General features: G+C 46.9%; 1 protein-coding gene across 44 annotated transcripts in view; it reads left to right on the top strand.

Moving 5' to 3' along the window:
* Nucleotides 1-25,854, top strand: part of LRRFIP1 (LRR binding FLII interacting protein 1) — a 161,668-nt gene that overhangs the window by 99,082 nt on the left and 36,732 nt on the right. For 6 of the 44 annotated variants that reach the window (XM_061412775.1, XM_061412777.1, XM_061412734.1 and 3 more), the window contains exons 1-10: nt 362-1,081; nt 2,720-2,764; nt 3,384-3,434; nt 6,506-6,544; nt 10,180-10,239; nt 13,250-13,312; nt 16,076-16,153; nt 17,521-17,565; nt 18,712-18,777; nt 24,283-24,372. The exons of 4 other annotated variants lie outside the window; for them this stretch is intronic. In XM_061412775.1, the coding sequence (XP_061268759.1) occupies nt 815-1,081; nt 2,720-2,764; nt 3,384-3,434; nt 6,506-6,544; nt 10,180-10,239; nt 13,250-13,312; nt 16,076-16,153; nt 17,521-17,565; nt 18,712-18,777; nt 24,283-24,372 (804 nt within the window). In that variant the 5' untranslated portion in view covers nt 362-814. Of the gene's footprint in view, nt 1-361; nt 1,082-2,719; nt 2,765-3,383; nt 3,435-6,505; nt 6,545-10,179; nt 10,240-13,249; nt 13,313-16,075; nt 16,154-17,520; nt 17,566-18,711; nt 18,778-24,282; nt 24,373-25,854 lie in introns of those variants that run through there. 34 more of the 44 variants (XM_061412781.1, XM_061412735.1, XM_061412738.1 and 31 more) reach the window with 25 other exon arrangements.

Raw genomic sequence — 25,854 nt, forward strand, 5'->3', positions numbered from 1 at the left:
TTATTGTAAAACCATTTCAAGTGCTGTCGTGCACTTCTCACATGCGGTATTTTCCCTCTGATTTTAAGTTTTTTGTGTGCGAAAGGAAAATCATCTCTGTGTTATACGATACGAAGGTTTAGATGGTGGTTTCTTGGTTTTCTTATTGGAAATCAAGGGAAAAGTGAGGAGAAAAGCAAAGCCCCTTTATTTGGGACTCCACCGGGGCTCCCACCTAAATTGGGAATTGCTATATTTTGGCGACAATAATAGCCATCCTGAATCTGCTTTTGTAATTCTCACTTGGGCAGCTGCAGTTTAGATAGGCAAGGTGAAAGCATGGAGATATTGGCTAAAGAAAAAGCCCAACAGTTGTTTGTTTTTTTTTTCCTGTATCAAGACCTCTTCTACAACAGGCTGCTTGGCCATCTTGCCATTAGCAGCATATGATAAAGACGTCCACAGCCCAGAAATTCTCGAGGGCCTAAATTTAGCATAGATATCAGATGGCTGGAGCAAGTGTATCAGAAATCTAGGGCTCAGGACATGGTTTCTGCCCCTTTCCTCTGGTTTTCTCATCCCTGTTGTAGCAACAGAGAAATGGCTCTCCGGTTTGGCTTCTCTTAAACAGGGGTGGAAAAGAGCCGGACACGACTGAGCCACTGAGCACACGCACACGTGCGCGCGCACACACACACACACACACACACACACAGTGTTTTATGGCTGCAGTACATTTTCTCCGAGGGCACAGCCAGCTTGACAGAGGGGCTCTTCGTGCTGCCAGGCTGTTGAAATTCCTGGTCTCTACGGAGGTCTCCCCCTCGCCCCAGCAATGCTTTGTCCTGGTCTGTCTTCCCAGGTGGGGAGGGTCATCTTCCTGGGCTCACAGGTGGTGTGGGGGTCTGCAGCCCCCCGTAGAGCCCCGCCTGTTCTAACTCGCATTGCCTCAGCATGTTCCTTGACCCTGGGGCTTGGAAATGCATGTCGGAACAGTGTCCTACTCAGAGCGCGTGTCACTTCTTGCCTCATCTTCTTTCCCTTCTGTCTACAGAAATATTATGGGCTGGATACAAAATGGGGCGACATCGAGCAATGGATGGTAGGCCTCAAATATGATTTTTCAAAGCTTGAAACGGTTTGTGATTTCATTCTCCCACACTGTAATTGCATAGCTAGATCCTGGCTGCCCCCTAATTTAATACTGAGAGGCTGCCTTCCGGGGATGTTTGCATCTGGTCTGCTTGTCTACAGCCCCTGTGAAGGCTGCTTAGAAAAGGTCCGGCCAGGCGTCTGGTGAGGCGGCTGGCTCCTGGAGCCCCCCAGGCTAGCATGGGGGGTCTCCACCCCTGCTGCCTCCCGCCTACCCCCCACCCCCGACCGTTTCCTCTCAGCAGGATCCCCCCTGGCCTGCCCCCCCCCCCGCCCCCTCTCCTCTTAGCAGGATCCCCCCTGGGGACACTCAGGCTGGACCAGGGCCCCCCAGTGTGAGAACCTTCCTGTGACCGGCCGGCCTAGCCAGCAGCTCTAGCCTGAAGCCAGAGGAAGCATTGTGCTGTGTGGTCTCCATTCCCAATTGCAGTCAGCTGCCCGGCCACTCTCCTTCCGAACTTTATCCTTCACTGCTGGGCCCTGCTCACCTCGTGCACTGTCCCTGAGAAACCATGGTTCTTGGGGGAGAAAATTCCTTTATCTTCTCACCCTGTTTCCTGGCACAACTTATCTGTCCTTCGTCATTTAAGAGCTGGCCTGCCCTTCACGATACCACCCCCCGTCCTTACAAGCCTTTCGGGCGGAGATGTTGCCCCACAGTGGGAGGCTCTGGAAGGGGGGTGGGCTCTGAGAGCCGTCCAGTGGTCATCAGTTCACCCCCGAGTGCCCCCCACCTCTCCTTGTCCTTGTCACCTTGCTTGCTGGCCTCACAGACATCATCGCATCCTTCCAGCCTTTGAGAACCAGGCCAGTATGCAGCTGTCCCATTAAATGTCCCTTACACATAAAATGATCCAAGGAAATAGAAAATTCCCTACATCTTAGAGATCTGTGTATAATATAAAAGAAAACAGCTGTTGAAATACAAAGAACACACAATTCCTCTATTTAAACAATTAACTTCAACCTCTGTTATGTGTAAACCATCATTTTAACGCTTATATGGCATAGGTATAAATTTAACAAATCTTAAGACACAGTTAAAAGAGGTGTCAGTGTTTTATATGCCACTGAGGAAGAAAATGCTAATTATAATTGTGAGCAACTTTGATTATAAGGTATGCCTCGACTTCAGAGAAGTCCAGATGCAAAATGAAGCATCTTAGGATGCAGTGAACGTAGTAGATAGGGTGGCATCCACGTTGGATCTCTTGCAGAAACGGTTTCTTCTCTGATTTCTGAACAGAAGTGAGTAGGTTTTGAATGTCAAAAGTAGGTTGATTTAAATGCACCAGATTCAATTAGGAAAAAAAAAAAAAAAAGAGCCTGCTTTTCACCGAACACATGCTTGTTTTTAAAGCCAGAATGAAACATCCCAATGATTTGTGTGCTTAAGTTCCAGCCTCCACCCCCACCTGCTTTAGAAGAAAACATTTTCTCCCAGTGGTTTAATTGAGGCCTTTAAGCAAAGTAAATATTTGTTTGACATTTATATCAGAAATACTGTATTGAGACGCGGTTGGACAGTCTTAGGGCTTCTCCTGTCTGCCTCTAACCTTTCTGTGCTGTCTCCTCATTGCTTTGGTAGGAAGACAGTGAACGCTACTCTCACAGATCCAGAAGAAACACGTCGGTTAGTACTGTCTTCCTCTGTTACCTCGGCGTTTCGGCTGAAGTCTGCTTGGCTATTCTAGTGGCTGAAATAACATTAATTATCTCTCTATCCGCCCACCTATCTATAAGTATATATATCTGTCTACAGATCTGTGTCTATATCTATATCTAAGAAATTAACACTGATACGATTACTGATACAAAGACTGTGAACTCAGCTTTTAGTACTTTGACTTGACTTTGGTGAGAGGAAACTTTGAAAATTTCCTCAGTATTTATGAATGTTTTAACGAGTATTAATATGTTCATTACAGTTTTAGTGCTTTCTTTGCTGTTGAATACTCATGAATAATTTGCAGTCGTGTGCATGAAGCTATATATTTGTACATAACCAGCGAAGTGAACAACACCACTTTAATGAAGTTAATGTAAAACCATGTTATCCAGAAACAGTCCTGTGATACTTTGCACAAACAGAGCCCTTTTGGGGAGCACACAGGTTCATGGGCACTGAGATTCTCAGAGGGGCCTGACCTGCCCCCGGCCGTGTGTCAGGTCAGCTGCTCTCCTCTGAGAGCTGGGCGTCTCATGTCTGTTACCATATCTCCTCACGGTTGTTTCCATCTTTCTTTCACTAGGCGTCTGATGAAGATGAGCGCATGTCAGTGGGTAGCCGCGGAAGCCTGAGGGTCAGTAACCAGGATGGTTGGGTTTGCATGGTACAGTCTGTGTCCGTGGTCCGTGCCCTCCCACCCCTGCGTTCAAAGTCCTCGTTCATTGTCAAGATGCTTATTTAACATCTGTCCAACGTTGGGATGTTTCTTTGTGATGCAGAGAGTTGATTGATGCGTTGTGTCTTTCTCCCCAACGTGGAAGTCGTCGTTTTTTCATGTTGGGTCCATGTCACCAAACTGCCCCATTTAGATCAGGTCATCTCATTGCTAGTATGATGAGAGGAGCATGAAGACACATTCTGTCCTTACAGAAGTGCAGGCTCCCATCCAGTTGGAATCTCAGTGAAGTAACTACAAGTTAAAGTAGCTGTTATGCAGTGATGTTTTGCATGGCTCCTTGAAAGCTGCTGTGGGCTGCCTGGTAAAAAGTTGGAGCACGTTGAATCTATCCAGCCCGGGGCCTTCGGCAGCCTTCCCTTTCATCAACTGTAATGAAATCTCTGCATCACGGACAGCTTGATGGTTGATAAACAGAAGTACACATCCTTCCTTAAACATTCCAAAAATCTTAATTATACTTGAAAACATGGTGCGCTTTGGGAAGTTACGTAGAGAATATGTGTTTGGCTTATTGGTTCTTCAACTCAATGAGTTAAACTCAGCATGTCATTGTCATTTGTTGATGTTCAGTTGCTCATTCGTGCCCGACTCTTTGCGACCCCATAGGCTGCAGCACGCCAGGCTTCCCTGTCCTTCACCATCTCCTAGAATTTGCTCTGACACGGAGTCAGTGTCATTTGCCACTGGGTTAAAGCGGCATCTCCTTGGTAATAATTCAGTCTCAACACAGCCTCTCATTTTACTGAAGGGCTGTATGGAGCAGAAGGCTCACTTTTAATCACTGTGACGACTAAGTTGTGATATCACTCCTAGCCTTCTTATATTCCCACTAAATGTGCATTTAATTCGGCTGTTTATTTAATTCGGCTGTTTATAACAGAAAACTACAAAGGTGATCACAGTTCGCCTTTCTTATCCCCAAGTTCTGCATGATCCAACCAACCAGAGATTAAAAATAGTCAAGGAGAAAAATTTCCAGAGAGTTACAAAAAAGCAAAGCTTGAATTTGCCGCACCGGCAGCTATTTACATAGCATTTGACATTGTATTTACAACTATTCACATAGCAAAGAGTCAGACATGACTTTGTGACTTTGCATCTGAACGACAGCAACACAGCATTTACATTGTGTTGGGTGTTGTAGGGACTCTAGAGATGACTGAATGTATACAGGAGGGTGTGCATGGGTTATGTGCAAAAGCCAGGCAATTTTGAACTAGGAACTGGAGCATGTGCAGATGCTGGTGTCTGTGGGGGTCCTGGAACTGACCACCGCCCCCCGACAGATGCTGAAGGACGGCTGTATATTGTTGCTCTGGTGTTAGCAGTGGTCATTGTCCTTAAAGTGCCAAAAGCAGATACATGGTGACCTTGCCAGAAAGTTACAGTTTAAAAGTGAAGTCAAAGAGCTTCCTTTCTATTTGAAACTTTCTCCTTAGCCACCTACTTGTAAATTCCTCATCTGTCCTGTGACATGATTCATCCAAGAGGAAGTAAGATTCATGTAACGCAAACAGTATCAGTGTAGAATTCAGTTTATAGACTCTGTAGTCAAGGGACAGAAATCACAGCTGTTGAGCAGAGCCAGGAGGAGATCAGGTCCTTAAAACCAAGTGAAGAGGATACTTTTTCAAGGAGGAGGAGGGTGAGCATGTGAGCACAGGACTCACATGACCGTTAGCCTCCACACCATGAGGAGGTCCACAAGGGAGCTTTTGATGGAAATAAAGCAAAACCTGATTATTTGGGGGCTCAAATCTCTCTATCAAAACAGCGTTTTCCATCTATGATACTACTTGAACTTGTATTCAAGATTTTTTATGTACTTGCATTTTTCTGGGAAAATAATCAGTTCACTTTAAGATTCTCAGAGGGTTTCCTGGCCCCCTTAAAACTATTGTACTATTTGTTACTGTTTGGCTGTTTACAGCATTTATTTCATTTTTAAGGATTTTAACCAGAAATGAGCTAAGCTTTTATACTGGATACCTGTCTCTGCCAAGATATCAAGTGTGTTTGTTTTAGGATATAAAATTTTAGAGGACCTCCACAGTTAGGACACTGAATAAGAGAGGGGAGAAAGTGGAAAGTTGGTGGTGGGTGGTGTTTGTCGTTAGCCGGGGGGTATGTTCCCTGACGCTTTCCCGTAATGCTCTTGATCTAAAGGAATAGCTTAAAGATTTTAAAGATAAAAACCACAGACAAACTTTCTTATTTTTATCAATATAGAAAAAGCCCAGAGCAATTGAGGAGGCTGCTCAGGGCCAGGGCTTTGTGACAGCATCACCCCTCAAGCCCCTCCGGGGCCCAGAAGCTCTGGTCTCTCCAGGTTGGTGGGCGAGCAAGGCTCCCCACTGCCCCCTGAGGGCAGCTCATCTCAGTCCATCTCTGGGTAGGACCAATGTCTGCTGTTTTACATATTTTAATATTTGAAAATCTTTATAGTTTGCAAAGTTCAAAAACCATATCTTTTATCTCCTGACTTTCTCAAAACACAGGCCGTCTTCATTCCATTCACAGTGATGATAAGCCCTTAAAAATGGAAGAAATTTTTTTTTCTAGTGTTTGTATGGACATCCTCAGAAAATCTGGATTTAGATACCAGAAGTCTAAGTTTTCTTTATTTAAAAATTGATAGTGATGCATCTATTGACGCTCTGTCTAATGTAAATGGCGGGCACTAGGTAGGGGAGGAAGCAGGATTGTTCAAACTGCTTCAGATTTCATGAATTACAGCAACATCTGCCATGGAGGTTTTATTCAACGTTAATGGATTTTATGGCAGCTGCCCTGCTGCTGTAACTGCGTTTGTAAATGCACATGAGATCCTAGAAGTCATGAAGAAAATTAATTTTAAGATTTTCAAGATTGCTTTGTTTTATGTTTCTGTTATATTGTGCTTAGCTTTTACCTGATTGTGGGCAACTGTCTTCTGTTGTTTTTCTCTTCCATCCTTCCTCCGACAGTCGCAGCCTGACTTGGAGTACGGGGGCCCCTACGCCTGGGTGAGATGTGCTCTGATCCGAATAGTGTGGCCTGGCAGATAATAACCTGTGGTGTGTCCACTAATATTGTGGGTGCTTGTCTAAAAAGCCAAGTTCATCTTTGTGCGAAGAGACACACGTGTCCCCCTCCAGTCCTTTCCTGGAGACTGAGGCCAGAGGGCAGGCGTGCCCGCAGCTGTGCTTCCGAGAGCCTCCTTGCAGCTCTGCCCCTCCTCCGGTGTCGAGAGTCCAGGTGTGGACGCTTGACCGTCTCCCTCACCGGGCAGCCTGTGAGCACCGCTGTTTGCCAGGCTCTGGGGTAACAGCCGTGGGCACCAGATGAAAGAGACGGGGTCTTCTTGCAGGAAACCCCAAATCAGATCAAGAATTCCCAAGCCTCTACATTTCCTGTAACAGATTAAATTTAAAGTCATTTTATCTAATGAAAAATTTTTTATTTCCTAATCTGTATCCTTTCAAATTAAATGTCCCAGATGGCTCTTTGGCCAGAGAGTGCTCTTTGAGAAAGACCCCAAATCCAGTAACAAAACAAAGCCTTTAAATTCAGCATTTCCCTTCTGACATCTGTCTAGAAGAGTTTCTGCAGCTTATGCTTTCTGTAAACCTATACATTTAAATTACACTCCAAGGTAGAAAAATGTAATCTCACCAGCATTAATCACACTCAGCATTAAAGTGACTCAGCACTGAAATTATATTAGATTATACACTTCTTTGCTTGAAGGATTTTTTTCCCAAAAGGATTTTGTGCTTCATTCATCCCATTGTGCTGAAAAATTATTTAGCAAACTACCATTTTTAAAACACATGTTTACCCTTAAGGTGATAACAGGGCACAGCACAGCTCATCTGCACAGACATTTGTCCCCAGAGCCTCCCCGTGGAGTGGCTCTTCTCCACTTCAAAAACAACTGAGTGCGTCGAGTGCCCTTCAGAGCTTTTATTTTGCCTTTCGTTATTTGTTTCCCATCTCTGATGCCCTTGAAGGTGCTCTATCTTCTGACTTGGTAGAAACAAATGGTCAAGTATCGGCCTGGAATGCAGGCGACCCTGGTTCAATCCTTAGGTTGGGAAGATCCCCTGGAGAAGGGACTGGCTACCCACTCCAATATTCTTTGCCTGGGAAATCCCATGGACAGAGGAGCCTGGCGGGCTACCGTCCATGGGATCACAAAGAGTCAGACATGAATAACCAACTAAACACACATATACATTAATTAAAAAAAAAACTATTTAATAACAGTTGCCTTTTGCATGGTCATGTGTGGGACTGGGTGATACTTTGACAGCACTGCATGTTATTAGATGACTAATTAGAAGTTCCATTAGACTCACTGGTTTTGATGGGGCATCTATTTTTTGTATCTTGCTCGTCCTTTTCCAGAAAATGCAGGTTGGTAAATGTCTCTTTACTCTGTTCTCTCTTAAGAGCAGTGCTTCCCAATGTTACTGTATGAAGGATTCACCCGAACTTGTTAAGATGCATATTCCCAGGCCTATGGGGATTCCGATGTCTAAGGGGCGACCAGGATGCAGGGGGTCTGTGCAGTGAAGAGAGCTGAAAAAAATTTCTGTAGAGCAAAGCTAGGTGAACACATGCCTCCTGTGGACTTTTTGTTCTAATGTCGTGACAGTTAATTTTCAACTCTCCTTATTATCCTCGTATGCCACTAAAAATGGTTCCACCGACCTGAATTCAACACAGAAAAACTACCCAAGCGGAGAAAGGTGGTGTGTTCGCTAAGAAGGTCAGAGAGATTCTCTCTAGAGATGTTGTCAGTGAGATCTCTGTGTGGAGGATATGTTGTAGGAATACATTCTCTGCGACAGAATTTCATTACAACAGAGAAGTGTGGATATTCATTCCGCAAAGCTTTCCAAAGAAGGGTTTTTCCCGCATTTTCATGGAAGGCCAGAGTAGACAGGGACAACTGGAGGAGTGCCTTTGCCCTCTCAGCCCCCACCCGCCCTCTGCTTCTTGCTGCAGGCTAGACTGGAGACAGAGAAGAGGAAAGGAAAAATTCACCTAAAGCAGTATGTATGTTACAAGCAATAATGGACAGCCAGAGGGTTTATATATGCAGTATGTCTTCTTCCTTATTTATTAGCAAAGTAAAAGTCACCTAAAATTGATTGATGCTAGCCTTCGATATTATATTAATTTTTTTCCAGAAACTAGTTTCTAAACAGATATCAAAGGAATAAGATTGAGGTCTGAAATGTAAAGTCCTTGACATTTAAGATTATTTCAAATAATCTCATCAGTCAAGAGAAAAAAAGGAGACTGAATAAAATGTCTGCCAACCTCCAAAGATTTTTTATTATCAAATTTATTTCAGAAATGTTTTAATGTACTCATAGTTTTAAATTTTACTTTTGAAGGATTTCTGCATACTCCTTCTCATTCGGAAACCTCATATTGACTTGCTTTTGAGTTGTAACACAAGTAAATACATAGTTTTATAGTCAAGGTTTCCTGACCCTGGCTTTATAATGTCTGGAAATCCGTATATTTATCGTCCATCAACATCACAGCTGCAGAGTATGTCTGCCTACCCCCACCCTTCCAACAAGGAAACATATCCTGGTCCTTCCTCTGTGCTGGGCGCGTCCCCATCTGGGCAGCACATCTTTCACAGTCAGCCCTGATCTAATCACTCGTTTTAATCAGATTTAATCCCCACAAGGGCCTTGTAAAGTATTTATGACTCTGCACGTTTTCACAGCCACAGCGGTGGAAGTTCCAGTGGATGAAGTAACTTGCTTTAGGCCACATGACGGAGCTTCTGCTTGGAGTCTGGACTCACGTGTGACCCCGGGCATGTCCTTCCACTTTTAGCCGCTGTGCCTCCTTTTTCCAACTCGAGAGCTGGCTGTGTCCCTGACACCTGACAGTTCTCATCCTGAAGCAGCAGAAATTTCCTTATAGGTGAATGAGAGCAGGTGTAGAAGCCCAAGCAAACTTTAACAAGGACTTGGGAGGAAAAGGGAGACAGACACACTCTTAATCATTCTCTCTTTTTTTTCCTGGAGAACAAATTATGAAATACGTCCTCAGATTTCACTTTGAAAAAGTAGGAAAACTGGATGAATGAAAGCCTAATATTATAGATTAGATTTTCTATGATGAACGTTTGCATTTAATTACGAATTGAGTAGACCGCTGTCTTTGAATCTTCTGAACACAGCTTCATAATGAGCTGTGGTTTTAAGGGTGTCATGGCGAACCAAGAGCTGAAAACTAGTTGACTCAGATGGAGGCATTAGCCTGCTTGGCTGGCATTCAGGCTTCTCGAAGGCTGGGATTCGCGCAGTACCACCACAAAACTGGAACGCAAGTGCGACTCACTCCACGAAGACGTGGCACTGCTTCCATCCCTGAGTGAGTGCCTTGTAGGCTCCAGTGGTACTAAGAGGACAGCTTTGACTCCCGGACAGGGCTGGCTTCTCCTGAGCTACAGCTCAGAAGCATGGAGCCAGTGGGGCGCCTGCTGGGACACGTGCTCTGCTGGGCATGTCCATCCACTCCACTCCAAGAGCTCAGTCTGCGCCTGGCTAATTCTTCTTGCCAACCTGTCCCTGTCTGTTCATTTGTGTACTGATACCAGCTTCTCTCCTTTTCTTCCTTGACACAGACAAATGGGTATGATGGAGACTTATATGGATCACAGTCCCTGGGTAGAAGATCTGGCAGGGTTCGTATAGTAAATGTACATGACGCACAACTCAAACAGGTTGCTGCAAAGCCCTTTTAAAAAGTCTGCTAGATTTAGCTTCTTTGGTTCTTTTCTGTGTTATATAGTCCTCTTGTGTGTGTGTGCATGACAGAATGAAAGCTAACGTTTTTCAACTGGCTAATGGTCTTTGTCTTCTAACATTCTAAATGTTAGTTTAAGAGATCAATACTGAAAGGAATCTCTTAGGTACTAAAAGGTTGAATTAAATATTAGCTCTCTCTTTATTTTATTGCCCTGGGTATATGTATATGATGTGCATATGACTATATCCAGCTCTCAAATACACTTAAATTCGACATTTTCACAGTTCTCCACATTGATCCTTTGTAATTTCAAAGACACATGTACTAGAGCCTGTGTTTTGCTAAACATTGCTGCTTGCAGTGTTCACAGCTTTGGGGTGGGAAGCGGGACAGAAGCAGAGAAGGGCTGTACATGAGGAGAGAGGCCTTGGGATTGGTCAAGGAGACCATTGGGAATTCAGGTGCTTGAACTGGGCACATTTGAATTTAGTTTTCCGGATCTGCTGCACATCTCTTATACATTAAATTATCTAAAATCTTCCTGTTCTTCTTGACTTCATTTATTTTCTTGTTCAGTTCAGTTCAGTCACACAGTCGTGTCCAACTCTTTGTGACCCCATGGACCACAGCACGCTAGGCCTCCCTGTCCATCACCAACTCCCAGAGTTTACTCAAATTCATGTCCATTGAGTCAGTGATGCCATCCAACCATCTCATCCTCTGTCGTCCCCTTCTTCTCCCGCCTTCAATCTTTCCCAGCATCAGGGTCTTTTCAAATGAGTCAGCTCTTCGCATCAGGTGGCCAAAGTATTGGAGGTTCAACTTTAACGTCAGTCCTTCCAATGAACGCTCAGGACTGGCCTCCTTTAGGGTGGACTGGGTGGATCTCCTTGCAGTCCAAGGGGCTTTTGGGGCTTCCCAGGTGACACTAGTGGTAAAGAACCTACCTGCCAATACAGGAGGCTAAGAGACTCCTGTTCAATCCCTGGGTCAGGAAGACCCCCTGGAGGAGGGCATGGCAACACACTTCAGTATTCTTGCCTGGAGAATCCTATATACAGAGGAGCCTGGTGGGCTACGGTCCATAGGGTCACAAAGAGTTGGACACGAAAAGTGAATTAACAGCAAGAAATTTTACTAGTTGTGTAAAATAGTATTTTTAAAATTTATCTTAGTTATATTTTATTAAGAAATATTATATGTACTTTTAAAAATATTTTCAAGTTCCAAAGGAGAAACTCAACACTCTCTTATCTTTCTGAAACTAGCCGATCAGGTTTTACTGCCTTATCCCTATAAGGATTGCATCCACTTCTGTTTCATCTAGTTTTTCTCATTCCAAGCTAAAAGATCCTCCCACTTTAAAGGCCCTGTCTTCCCCTTTATGTTGCTTTTTGCACTGACAGCTTTTGGACTTTCTCGAGCTCTGTTTTCCTTTTCAGTAATAATACAGCACTCAGGAGACAGAAGCAGTTGCAGCCATTCTGTTCTCTTGGGATGCTGACAACTTTGCTTCCTGTGCTCAGCATCCCTACAGGCTGTCTACTGCTGACATCACAGGACGGGGACTCTGATGGCCCCCGACTGCTTGTCGGGGCTAAATTGACTAGTTAGTAACTTACCACCCTAGATGCGTTATTCCACTATGTTGATCACAAAGATTCATAGTTTAGAGTGGAAGTTACTTAAGAAGTTCCTTAGTCCAACTTCTACCCAGGATTACATTCTTCTCTAGAACGTCCCAAACGTGTAGTTGGCAGCGTTTGTGCCTGTACAGGTGGCATCAAGCTCTGTATTGCTTATATCCACATATTTTAATCTTTGATTTTTATATTGAAACAATAAAAGTGTGCCTTGTGCTTTCATGATTAAGTAATGCCTCTAGAAATTAGATAGAAAAGAACTTGACTATCAAACTGTTCACTGAAGAGCAAAATTGAATATAAAATCGATTTAATAAACAATCAGGAAATAGAATGACCCAAGTACCGAATAGCCTACATCTAAGCGGCATCTTGGGCTCCCAGGTGGCACTAGTGGTAAAGAACCCACCTGCCATGCAGGAGATGTGAGAAACCTGGGTTCAGTCCCTGGGTCGGGAAGATCCCCTGGAGGAGGGCACGGCAACCCACTCCGGTATTCTTGCCTGGAGAATCCCATGGACAGAGGAGCCTGGCGGGTTACAGTCTGTGGGGTCACCAAGAGTCTGACATGCCAGAAGCAACCAAGCCTGCGTGCATTGTAACGGCCACACACACCACCTCCCCAGCCACAATCTTGGTGGGATCCTCTCTTTATAAGGTGTGTGTTGAGACCCCACAGGGCGACGGCAGGGCCCAGCCTTCTGTGGATGGTTCTCAGCTGCAAGAAGGTGCCGCTTCCCTCAGGCTCCACTCGCCTCCCTCCAAAGCCTCCCTGGAGCTTTAGAGCTGAGCTGTAGCCCTCGGATGTGCTGAGCTGAGCAAAGGGTGAAAACTGTGCAATAAGTGGAATTTCAGTTACCGACAAAGAGGTGCATTGGTTTGGCCAAAAAGTTCGTACGTCTGACAGAAAAACCCAAGTGAACTTTTTGGCCAACCCAGTAACACGGGAAGTCTAGACTAAGAGGTTATAGACAGTCCACCATGAGATTTAGTTAGTAGTTACAAATAATAATAAACAGGTACGCTGAAATATAAAGAGTGAAACCCTAATGATAATAGTTAAATCACGTGATGCCACCGAGACATAAACAAAGCTTTGCTTTGTAAAACAAAGCTCAGGCCCCTAATGGTTAAAGGGTTCTGCTGTCGTGGAGCATGTCAGTTCTCTCGCTGCCCGTCAGTCCGGGAGTACTAACACTGGTCTGGCTGTGTGATTGCATATTCGCCTCTTAACCGAGACTGGTGGTGCTTTGCAGGAGTGAGAAAGGGCTCATCACTTACACTGTCTTCTTTGCCGCTCAGAATTCCAGCTACAGCGGTGACGGCCGATTCTCCACTCTGTCATCATCCAGAGAGGACACCTTGGTTGGTTTTCCCTTAAATCTTTCCTGTCCTCGCTGCAGAAACTGTAGGTTTTGTAGCATGTGCTCTTGTATGTGTAAACTCAGCTCTCTTTCTCTTTTAATGTCTGTTCTATGAAGTTTCATTTGGATAACTGTTAAGGTCCATTTAGGAGCAGTAATTAACATGATATATTTAATTCAGATTTACCCCACTATCTTGCCTTTGATTTCAGATTCGAAAGTTGGAATACACATTGTGATGTCAGGCGAGGTACAGTGAAAGGAAATAGGTGGATATTTAGTAGTTAGAATTAATCAAAGGGGAAAGAGAGAAGAAGCCTTGAAATTCTTTCCTTGAGGGTTCTTGAAAGCAGACTGACCTTGCAGGGTAAATGCACACATGGAGTAATTTTACAGGAACAGACTAGACTTGAGATGAAAATCCAATCCAAATGTCTACACAGGAGCATTCCTTCCCATACTTTAAGGACACAATCAACCTTGATAGGCACATATTTCTCAATTATTGAAGAGCCCTAATGAGCAAGGCTCGTTTATCCTAGGTAAGGCTTGTGTTCACTCAGCAAACACTAGGGAACTAGTTTAAGTGGGGCAGTCACAGCGACAAGCAGGCGAGTTAGGTCCTCTGGAAGCATTTACTTCTAGAACAGAGGACAGATCCCTGTATGTGATACACTGGAGCAGAAACTAATTTTGCCAGGAAGTGTCATAATACAAGGATGTCAACTGACTCTTAAAGAATACATGGGGAGGGGAAATAAATAGAAACTAACTTGGCAGAGCCACAGCATTCTAACCATGGTCCTCACCCTGTCCTCAGCCCCCTTCCGCTTTGTGTTCCTGCTGTGAGGGAGGCAGGGGCTCCAGCTCCTCCATCACCCCATCAGCTTGCCCACTTCCCAGCCCCCCACTGCTGCCCCCCAGCCCCCTCTAATGATGAATATCCATCCTTTCCTTCCCTGAGGAGGTGAATTCCGACTGAGTACAGGATCAGCTGTCAATACCCAAGGACTGGTGGGGTTTGACACCATGAATTTTTTGTGTATTGGGGGCATTTCTTAATTCAGTGGGAGATTTTGCTGCCAAAAAGAGCACTTTGTCATTCAGAAAACTTAACTTCCTCCACACTTTCCAAGCTTAAATACTTTCTGTAAAATAGAAGACAATGAGAGAAATCTAATACTCAGATGTGATTTGGTCATCAAAGTTCAGCATATATCTGACTCCTTTAAACTCAGTTGAAATAACCCACATCCAAAGTACTAAGGGCGAAAGTAGAGCTGTCCAAAAGTAAATTAATTAAATAAAAGGTTTACTCATATAAGGGGCTTCCCTGGCGGCTCAGATGGTAAAGAATCTGCCTGCAGTGGGGGAAACCCGGGTTCAAACCCTGGGTCAGGAAGATCTTCTAGAGAAGGAAATGGAAACCCACTCCAGTATGCTTGCCTAGAGAATTTCATGGACAAAGGAGCCTGGTGGGCTAAAGTCCATGAGATCACAAAGAGTTGGACACGACTGAGCGACTAACACACTTACTCATATAAAACGTAGCGCTGGCCCATTCAAAACCCGGAACATCAGAACTTCCCGAAGGACGTGTGTCCCTACCATGCAGCTGCCTGAGATCACGTTTTACTCAGCATCCTCGGAGGCTTGCTGGTAATTCCTGTGCTGTGCAGCTGCCATAGCTGTTCCTGCAAACACACTGGCTGGTTTGCTTTGATTTCACTCTAACGATGGGAAGGAATCATGCGGCGCACAGTACTGTCTTCAGTCCTGTAGTTCTGTCTTCCTTTCTGAAGACCCTCTCTTGCCTTAGACTTGCCGGAAGCAAGCCCTGGACGTGGCCGTGCAGTGTCAGGTGGAGGCCTTGGGCTCTTTCTGTGACCCAGAGGGGCTGACAGGGTGGCTTCCACGAAGGGCACTCTCTCAACCTCTGGAACAGGTTTTCAGATTCATGTTAAATGTTAAAAACCTTCTACCTGCCCCTCCCAGGATTCCACTCGCTTGTCCTTCAGGTCATTCTAGGGTAGTTTCTTCAAGGCACACATATGACAGGCTCCAGTTATGGGATCCTCAAGGCCCAGTGGAATATCCTAGGGACCATCAGACTGTTTCAACAGCATCACTTCATCCCCTTCAAGCACTGCCCTGGGTTTGTACCATCAGGAAAATACTGCTGATGTGGGGATCAGAAACCGCTGGCACCCTCGTCAAGGATCCTTCCTTTTGGATAGAACACTTTGGATAGAAACTCTTCATCTATCTAGTAATATTCCCCAGAAATGCTGTATAGACTGCTGGCCTCAGAACTGTACCACTGAGTCAGTCATGTCTTCTGTGAGTCCTGAGCACGTGGAGCATGTCCATACCTAACCAAGGACTCCAAGCTGCAGATCGTCACCAACTGGCTGCATAGAACGGAGATTACTGTCTCTGTAAACTCCTGACTTTGAGTTTTTCCCACCAAATGTTAAATATTAGAGTTTGCATTAAAAAGACCTTCAGAGCCCCTAGGGCCTAGCTGTCGGCTCAGAGCGATGAGCTCTGCCTTTGCCTGGGCATAGACTCCGAAGTCCTGACTTGGTCCCGTGGCACAGCTCTGTCACCTCACTGAACTGTCTCTGTGTTCTCCCCTCTCTCTCGCTTGCATGTCCTTTCCTGATGTTGCGGAAGCCAGTTTTCTGTGCCTTGATGATGCCTTTGAGATGGAATGAAGCTGTAAGCTTTTTCCCCACCTCCAGCCCGTTTTCTCTGATTCCAGGGACTTTCCTGCTCAGACCTTGGGCTTCGCCATCGTGGCCTGGCTCCCAAACCCCTGTCTACCCAGAATGGAAACCGGGTCTGTTCTGCTTTTTACCTCACTCTTCCCTCTTCTCCCTTCTGTTGACTTTAATTCTGAGTGAATGGACACGGACGCTTCAACCTCTTCGTTGACATCCGAGGAGCCAAGCTTAATAGTGTGTTTCCACTGGCCTAACTGCTGAAGACTTTTCTCAAACCATTTAAAACATTATCAAAAATAATTTAAGACCTTACTTTGTTTTTTAAAGAAGCTTAGGAAAAAGGAGGATCTACTGAATGTATGTTTTCAAGAGCTCTAGTCCAAAAAATTGGTCTCTTGGGTCTCTCCTCCTTTTCCCGCAATTGTTCCCCATTTAGGGTTTCCTTTGTTTTTTTAAAAAAAAAACATTTTTCTCTTGTAAATGTGTCCAGGAAGCAATTTGGAAGGTTTCTGTGCATAATTGGACTCCTCCGTCCCGGATAGTGGGGAGAGCAGCCTTATTTCTCTGGCTGGCTCCCGGCCGTGTTTCCTGTTTGTACAAGGCCGGCCGAGATGCTCGGCGTTTTCAGCCCCAGGTACAGGAGGCCGGTGCTCTGGGAGGAAGTCGGAGTCAGGGCCCTAGGAATGGATCACGTCACGGAGGTTGAGCTGCCCTGTCCTCGCATTGCCGTGTTCCCTGAGTGATTGCTCCCCGGTCCTGCACATCCCCTAACCCACCACTGGCCCCGAGCCTCGGGCTCTCCTGGTCCTCTCTGCCTGCAAACGGGTCAGCATGCTCTTCTGAGCCGAGGCTCAGGCCACACCAGCACACCGCCTGTGTGTCCCAGCACACCCCGCGGACTTTGTCTCTGCTGCGGGTGTGGGCTCCCCTGTGACAAGGACGTGCCCCCACCCCAGCCCCGGAGCAGCTGAGAGCTTCCCAGCTCCTTCTGTATCTTGGAGACCGTCACTCGGATCCTCCAACACAAAGAAGCAGGTTCCTCCTGCCACACCGCTCCTCCTCTGGGGACGTCTGTGTATCAAACGCCCCAACGTGCTTTCTTCCCCTGGGACTCTGGGTTGCGGGGTTGGGGCTCTTGTGGGTGCCGTTGACCTTGTCACCATTCTGTCTCCTTCCCCGACCCTTTCTTCCAGGAATGCCTGAAAAGAAGTGACGAGAAAATAGCCATAGTTTCAAAGGTTCTGCGGGAAGTTTACTATTTTTAAAACCAGAAATCCTCTCCTATTTATTTTCCTTGTAAATGTGGATTTCCCTCTGTCAGATTTACTGAAAGCAGGGTACCTCCTGGGACTCTCTTCCTTCTGACGGTTGTACAGTCGCTTGGCTGTGATGATCACTGGAAGCATCGTGACGACCTTGTCACTATTATCTGTTGCTGTTTTTTCAAGGGTTTAAAAACCTGCCATTTGCTTTCATCCTCCAGCCCTCCTACCTGTACAGCGCTGCCCGGCCGGCGGGGAGTAACCTGGTGCGTGTTTCCCCCACCCCGGCCCTTCTGCCGCCCCCTTGGCCTCTCCCAGACCCCACCCAGTCCCGCTTAAGCGCCCCCGCCCCGCTAACTCTGCGCCCCTGCGCCCTCACCGCGCATGCAGACCCCTCTCGCGCCGAGCGCCTGCTGCGAGTGCCTCAGACTGACCTGTTTGCCTCCCTTCCGAGGGTGACTCACCCCTTTACTCGGAGCTTTACACGGAGCCCCCACTGTCCAGATCTGGGATTTATTTCTCTTAACAGGTGGCAATAGCTGGGGAAGACACGTGTCTGCATAGGATGGTTAGGCATGAAAAAATCATTAGCAACGTTTACTTAATCAGTGGGCGAAAACAAAGCTCTTTATTCCTTTGGTAGCCTTAACAGATATGAATCCATTATTCTGCATTACTTTGGGAAATTTTCAGTTTTAAATACAAGGTATTAATACCCTGCAGGAAACTTAAGTATTAAAGTAGCTATATTCTTCTTACTAATAACTTTCTGAATCACCATCCGATTGCACATTTATGAATTAGATATATAACTGGCCCAGCAAACCCACTGTGTCTTCCGGGGAAAATGGGGGAAATTAAAGTGCCATTTATCCTATTGTAAACTCCTGTTTGCCCTCAGTGGTTAATTACATAGGATTTTCAAGTTGATGAAATGTTCTGGCCTTTAGTTAGCACTTCTTAAAGAATGATAAAATGTTGAGCTCTAATCACCATGCTGTTTTTATTCCAAAGTCACTTCATATTGGAGTAACTTTCTGAGGGTCAAGTATGAGGATGCCTTGACAAAATTCAGCATATTTGAACTATCTGCTCATTTTAAGTCTGTATTAACAACTTTTTACTTAGCAAGGAATATTTTTTAGAATCCGATTTAAAGGATCTGTTGGAAATTCTATTGCATACCGGTTGACAGCACCTGAGACTCCCCTCTCCCAGATTTCCGCATGACCCTGTTTTGCCGCACTGTCCTTGCCTGTGGAGGCGGTTTTGAGCCTTTGCTGCAGCTCTGCCGCCGTGATGTTTTCAGGACGTGTTCCCAGCATGTCACTCTCCTCTAGCTTACGCTTCAGTGTCTCCCGGGTGCCGATGGAGAGGAGGCACCCCGTCCTCACAGTGTGTTTCCGTCACAGGCGTCTGTGTCCGACGAGAGCAGTCTCGGTGGGGCTCGGTGGGGCAGCACCTGCGGTTCTCAGGCTGTAAGGCACTTTCTGTGTTTCCCGAGCTTTCTGCCGCATGACCCAGGGGTGACTCACTCTGCACAGCTCCAGTCCTGGGAGATAACTAACCAGAATTGTAGGGAGGAAGCACTATCTCATCCCAGTTTTCCATGCTAGTGAGGGTCATGGATAACATGAGTCACGTAGCCTTTAGTGGCTGGTTTCACGTCCTCAGTCAGTCATTTCAGTCACTCAGTCACGTCCGACTCTTGGTGACCCCACCCCATGGACTGTAGCACACCAGGCTTCCCTGTCCATCACCAACGTCTGGCATCCTCACTCATCAATTTATGTTAATGTCCTCATTCATCAATGTGTGTTGACGTCAAGGGGAGAAAGACTGACCTTCATTGAGTTGCATCCGCTCTTTCCCTGCAACAAAGCTGGAGTGATCTTACAATAATAAAAAACGGCAAAAGGGAATTCAGCAGGCCACAAAATATTCTCACCTCTCGATAGTCAAGGAAGATGAACAAATTTAAGGACTCGGAATATTACACATATGGAATCTCCTTATTTTATTGTCCTTTCACCTCTTCAAAGGATTTGAAGTGATGGGCTTTCTCGATAAAGGTGTGGAGAGTGGAGTGGAGTCGCTCAGTCGTGTCCGACTCTTTGCGACCCCATGGACTGCAGCCTACCAGGCTCCTCTGGCCATGGGATTTTCCAGGCAATAGTACTGGAGTGGGTTGCCATTTCCCTCTCCAGGGGGATCTTCCCGACCCAGGGATCAAACCCGGGTCTCCCACATTGTAGACAGATGCTTTACCATCTGAGCTACCAGCTTAAAGGTGGAGTAGTTGTATAAGAAATACTTGTTGCATGGAAAAGATGAGTGAATGATTGAAGGATAAAGGTAGACAAAATGGAAAAATGAGACCAGTCCATGGAAGTGAGGAAGCTGGTGGCCTGTCCTGAGACCGGTTGAAACTGAGCATGAGCCCCAACTCAGCCCTCCCCAGGGGCAAAAGTTTCTGCCTCCCGGGTCTCCTCCACAAATCCTGGAAAGATGTGTTCAAGCCTCACGTGAAATATGATGGCATAGGAAATACTTGAAAGTACTCTTATAATTTTGCTTTGGGAAATAATTGACTACTTAATTAGGGGCTTCCCTGGTAGCTCAGACGGTAAAGAATCTGCCTGCAAAGCAGGAGACTCAGGTTCGATCCCTGGGTTGTAAAGATCCCCAGGAGAAAGAAATGGTAACCCACTCCAGTATTCTTGCCTGGAGAATTCCATGGACAGAGGAGCCTGACAGGCTACAGTCCATGGGATCACAAAAGAGTTCGACACAACTGAGTGACTAACACTTTCACTACTTAATTGATTGGCTAAACAATCCAACTTTATAATTTATTATATTTCTCCAATCATCTTGAATATTCAGGAACTCCTGTGAAGAAACCAGCATAACTTACAGTTTTCTTCAGAATGTAATTTTTATAAATATTAAATCTAATAGAGATAGCATGGGTTTTTAAAATTTTTTATCGAAGTATAGAAATCCCGTGGACCGAGGAGCCTGGTGGGCTACAGTCCATGGGGTGGGGCGGGGGCGGGGGAGGCGCGGTCACAAAAGGGTCGGACATGACTTAGCAACTAAACACCAGCAACATAGTTGATTTACAATGTTGGGATAGTTTCAGGGGTATAGCAAAAGGATTCTAACACACACACACACACACACACACACACTTGTACACTCTTTTGTAGATTCTTTTCCCATACAGTTTGTTACAGAGTATTGAGTAGAGTTCCCTGTGATCTACAGGAGGTCCGTATCAGTTTTCTGTCTTATATTTAGTCGTGTGTGTGTGTCAGTCCCATGCAGCAGGAGTTTTTGCTGACATCTAATTAAACACTTGCATTGAACACTTTTATACTGCAGAACATTTTGAGGCAGTGGAGTACACTATACTAAGTCTTTCCCCCAGTTCTTAAATATTTTTGTAGGCCCTTAAAAAGCTCACAAACTACACATGCTGGATAAAATAGCTCTGGCCTATCTGACAGATAAAATGCAACTAAATGCTTTTCTTTCATCTGTAAGAGACAGCAGCATCCTAACTCTTTAAGAGAAGGAAACTTCTGAAACACCAAAGCAGAACTCCTAACTGTCTGGCGGGATGTTCGTCTCATAGGTTCTCTTTGATGTTACTTCTGTAGATGGACTTTCCCCGTAGCTGATTCCTGACCTTCAGAGTGCAGCGATCAGCATTGCCGATTGCTCTTGTATACGGCAGTTCTTTCATGCTTCAGCCTCCTGGAGGAACCACCAGGGAGGGATGGCTTTAGGGAGTTGAGGTGAAAGATCTGGCAGCAGAAAGCCTAAAATAGGGCTCCTGTGGCTGGTATCATGCCAGGCAGAAGAAACAGAATAAAAGGACGTTTTTCCGCACCTAACACTGCATTCCTACGAAGAGGGAGCACAGCACGTGTTTACTAGATTAAATGGGACAAATTGAACCCTGGGACACAATCCCTCAGGAGAGAGTTCTGTGCCGGCCCGCTGCAGGCCAGCGGGCTGAGCAGGAGGGAAGGTTCACTGACCTCTTGTTCTCTGCCAGCTCCGCTCATAGAGTCACAATAGCCCTCCAGGGGGGTACGGAGTTCCCCACGCCCAGGAATGCAGTTTCCCAGGTTCTCCCTCCACATAGGAGCTGTGGCTGCTGATAAATCCACGTACAAAGATCTGAGGACACTGCGCCTCTGGGGTCCCTTCAGTCCTGACCCGTGGTGCTCTGACCTCAGAGTCCAGGCTGACCCCAAGCCCGCACAAGCCAGCCCCGAGCCCCCTTTGAAAGACATGTCCCCATCTTCCTTCTCCCAGAAAGTTTGCCTCAGACACAGGATGTGTTTACAGCTAAACAACTTACTATGTGCATAAGGTGCTTCAGTCATGTCCGACTCTTTGCAACCTTATGGACCATAGTCTGCCCAGCTCCTCTGTCCATGGGATTCTCCAGGCAAGAATTCTGGAACGGGTTGCCATGCCCTCCTCCAGGGGATCTTCCCGAACCAGGGATCGAATTCACATCTCTTGTGTCTCCTGCATTGGCAGGCGGGATCTTTACCACTGGCGCCAGCTGGGAAACCCCACTTATTCATAAATGACTTATCACAGTTACAGTTAAATGATTCTTTTTTTAATGACTAGTTCTTAACAGTAGAACAGTTTTTTATATTTTAATTGGAGGCTAATTACTTTATAATATTGTAGTGGCTTTTGCCACACATTGACATGAATCAGCCATGGGTGTACATCTGTTCCCCATATTGAACCCCCCCGCCACCTCCCTCCCCATCCCATACCTTGAAACCTTTCTATTTTGTACCTTCCTTAGCATTCGTAAGCTGCTTGTATGTTGTAGGGAGGACTCCTGGCCCTGTGTGACATGACCTTCTAGGTTGTTCTGACCCTGGGTCATCACCACCATGCCACCCGGTCCAGGAGCCATGCAAATTGTTTTATCAGGAGGAGACAGCAGGGAAAAGCCAGCTTGCGTTCTCTGCGTCATCCTCTCCACCCGCGTGGTCAGTAGCCCTACGTGATGCCACCGGTGACATGCTACACAACTTTGCTAAGGTCTCCCAGCTGATTAGAAATGGCCCGCAGTTAACCACGTTGGCTCCAAAGCACGGGTGGCTCCGAAGGTGCCACACGGACCCCATGGCACAGGCTTTGAACTTGACCCTTTCCTCACCAAGTCAGGTCAGATGATGTGAGAGCAGCTTTGGACTCAGGAATTGGGGGAACTTGGGTCAGAAAGAAGCCTTTTTAACAAGAATCCGCCACATCTCTGCACCATAAACCGGGATGTGAATGATGTAGAATATAGTAGGATTTGCCTACACGAGAAAGTTTTCCTCACTTTTTCATCAGCGAAACCCAAAAGGCAAAATATTGCTTTACAGTGCTGACGTCGAGTGTTTTTCTTTATTTTGAACAAATTTTCTTTATTTTGAAGAAAGCTGAGAGGTGAGGCCAGTGACACTGGTGAATTTCCTGTATGTGCCCTGTGTGGCAGTGATTCCTACACGCGGTGTACGTGCCGCCGTGTTGGGTCTGTGCGTCTGAGAAAGCATCTTTCACCTACGTGTAAATATACCTGAAGTGTTTATGCAGCCGAGGGGTGAGTCCGGGCAGGCAGAACCAGTCTGGGGAACTCACGTCTCCATCAAGGCTATTTACAGTCTAACGTTGAAGTGGTTCGTTCAGCAAGTATTTCTCAAGTGCCTCCTGCATGCCAGGCCTCCTCTGGTGGCCAGGGATTCAGCAGGGAGCAAAATACACACAGACTCTGCCCTTGAGAATTCCACGCTGATGGAAAACAGGCAGAGCGAGCAATGGTATTTGCGATAAGGATCAGGAGAAGCCCCAAAGCTATGGCTCCTCCTAACCTGCAGTTGGCATGATGCCTGCGGGTCTCAGAGTGGGGGTCGGGTGGGGGGCAGGGAAGGGACAGTCAGCGGAGGCCTCTCGGACCACTGCTCAGTCTGCTGACGCCCTGGGTCCTAAACAGTGTTCAAATCCTGCCTCTCCTTCCACCCACTGCCTACCCTGCCTTGTTTAAGAGGCAGGTAAGATCTTGTTGTAGGGCTAGAACAAATGTGAATACAGATCAAAGTTAAGAGGGCAGAGCCTCCGGATAAACGATTTGCTGGTGTTTTCCTGTACCAGAAGAGAGAAAGTTTAGGGAAGATGGATACGTGGTAATGGATACAGGCTTCCCTGGTGTCTCAGTGGTCAAGAATTCGCCTGCAATGCAGGAGGCGCAGGAGACTCGAGTTCGATCCCTGGGCCAGGAAGATCCACTGGAGAAGGAAATGGCAACCTACTCCAGTCTTCTTGCCTGGAAAATCCCATGGACAGAGCAGCTTGGCGGGCTACAGCCTATGGGGTCCCAAAGCATCAGACACCACTGAGCAACTAAAGAGCAGCAACATAGACACACACACAGGCAGCCAGATAGAAGGTCCTGTAGCACTTGAACAAGCCATGGCTAGTCTTGTATTGGCCCTGGGTCTTGTTTTGTATCCACTCGCAGAGATAGTAGAGAAGCAGACTTCTCCGTTGCCCCAAAGCCAGGCCTCTGTCCCCGCCTTTCCTGTTCCCATGCTGGGAGGCAGCTCACAGTCCCCGTCCCCCACCAGCCTCTTCCATGTCATCCAGGGTTCTCTGCACAGAAACCGGACGTCCCCCCAACCCCCGGCCAAGCAGGTGCTGTGTGTGACCTGCACCCAACCGAGCAGGAACCCCACGTTCCTTGATAGGATGATTAAGTTGTGTGTTCTGAGTGGCCGCGGGTTGGGAGCTGGGACAACACTGCCTTCTTGCAGGGGGCCGCCGCTGGCCGCACTAACCTCTCCTTCCTCCCTGAGCTGCTCCCGCTGGCCTCGCCACTAACCGGGGCGTCTGTCATGTGGCCCCCCTCCTCCTCGCTGACCTGTTCCTCTGTTTCTGTCTCTGTGTCCCGCGGCCAGCTGGGTGGGCAGGCTTCGGAGCTCAGCGGCCACTTCAAGTCCAGCTCCCGCGCCTCCTCCAGAGCCAGCTCTGCGCGGGCCAGCCCAGTGGTGAGTGGGTCTCTCTCTCTCTGGCCCCTGTCCCCTCCCTTCCTTCCCTGCCTCCTGCCCTCAGACCCTGATCTTCTGACCCCCAAGAAGACCCCCCCACCCCAGCCTCCAGACGCCTGAACCCAGGAGTAAACCAGAAGGCGTTCCATGACTTAGTCCAGGTCTCAGTTTAAAACATAGGATTGGGGAAGACGCTTCCAAATTTAGAAAAGGACGGCTCAGTGAGATCGGAATTGCCCTGCTCAGGCTTCTGAAGGACCGTCTCGGAAGCCACTGACAGGCCTTCCTGGGAAGGGGAGCTTTGTGTGGTGGGGAAGAAAGGCAGCCGGGTGCATGGATGTGTTGTTTTTTACGATTTAAAAATGGGAAGGATTCACTCTTTTATTTTTTTGTATTTGTCCCAGTTAACTTTTTTTTTAACTTTTATTAGAGTACAGTTGGTTTACGATGTGGTGTCCGTTTCTGCTGCACAGCAAAGTGAACCAGTTACGCGTATACATGTATCTGCTCTTTGTTAGATTTTTCCCGTAAGGTCATTACGCAGTGTCGAGTGGAGTCCCTGTGCTCCACAGTTACGCGTATACATGTATCTGCTCTTTGTTAGATTCTTCCCATAAGGTCATTACGCGGTGTCGAGTGGAGTCCCTGTGCTCCACAGGAGGTCCTTGTCAGTTATCTGTGTCATGGGTAGTGGTGTGTATATGCCAGGCCCAGACTCGCAGTTTATCCCTCTGCCCAGCTTTCCCCGCCAGTAACCAAAGGCTTGTATTCCACATCTGTGAGTCTGCTTCTGCTTTGTACATAAGGTCGTTTGTACCACTTTTTTAGGTTGGAGGATTCACCTTTAACCTCTGTTTGGAACGTTGTCCATTCTTGGACCTGACAGTTTTTAGGGTGGAGTGAGTGCCCGCACCCAGGCCCTGCTCCGTTCCCCTCGACACCCTGGTCCTCTGCTCAGAGCCTGGGAGGCCGACCTCAGAGCTACTCTGCTGTCCGTCACTGTGCACGAGGTGACCCCAGGGCCCCTCAGAGAACAGGGGCTCTGCCATCTAGTCCCCCGTCACTCAAGTCTCGTTGTTGTATGTCTCCCCCGGTCTTGGGAATTTTAGACAGCGTCACCGCATCTGATGGTTTGTAGGAGGCCACTGTGTTGTTCTTTTGACCACAGGTGACTGGCAGGCCACTTTTGTCCGGGGGACATGTAGGGTGGGGGCTGACACGGTGACCAGGGGAAGGGCGTTCAGTGGGCAGGGGCCGGGGCTGCCACACCGAGGGCCGGGGCCCCTCCCGACAGACCCTGGGCGGAAGAGGCGCAGATTGGCAAAGCTGGCCTCTTTCCTCACCCCTGCATCCTAGAGGAGCTTGACTGAGGCTCTTAACACTCACACAACCCTGCTGTTAGCTGTCTAAAGTTTAGGAAGTCTTCCTGGTCATCAAGAAGAGACGTGGGGGTGAGTCACTCCTTGCCCAGGTGCGCCTGTG

Source organism: Bos javanicus, chromosome 3, assembly GCF_032452875.1.
Source record: "Bos javanicus breed banteng chromosome 3, ARS-OSU_banteng_1.0, whole genome shotgun sequence".
Lineage (NCBI taxonomy): Eukaryota > Metazoa > Chordata > Mammalia > Artiodactyla > Bovidae > Bos > Bos javanicus.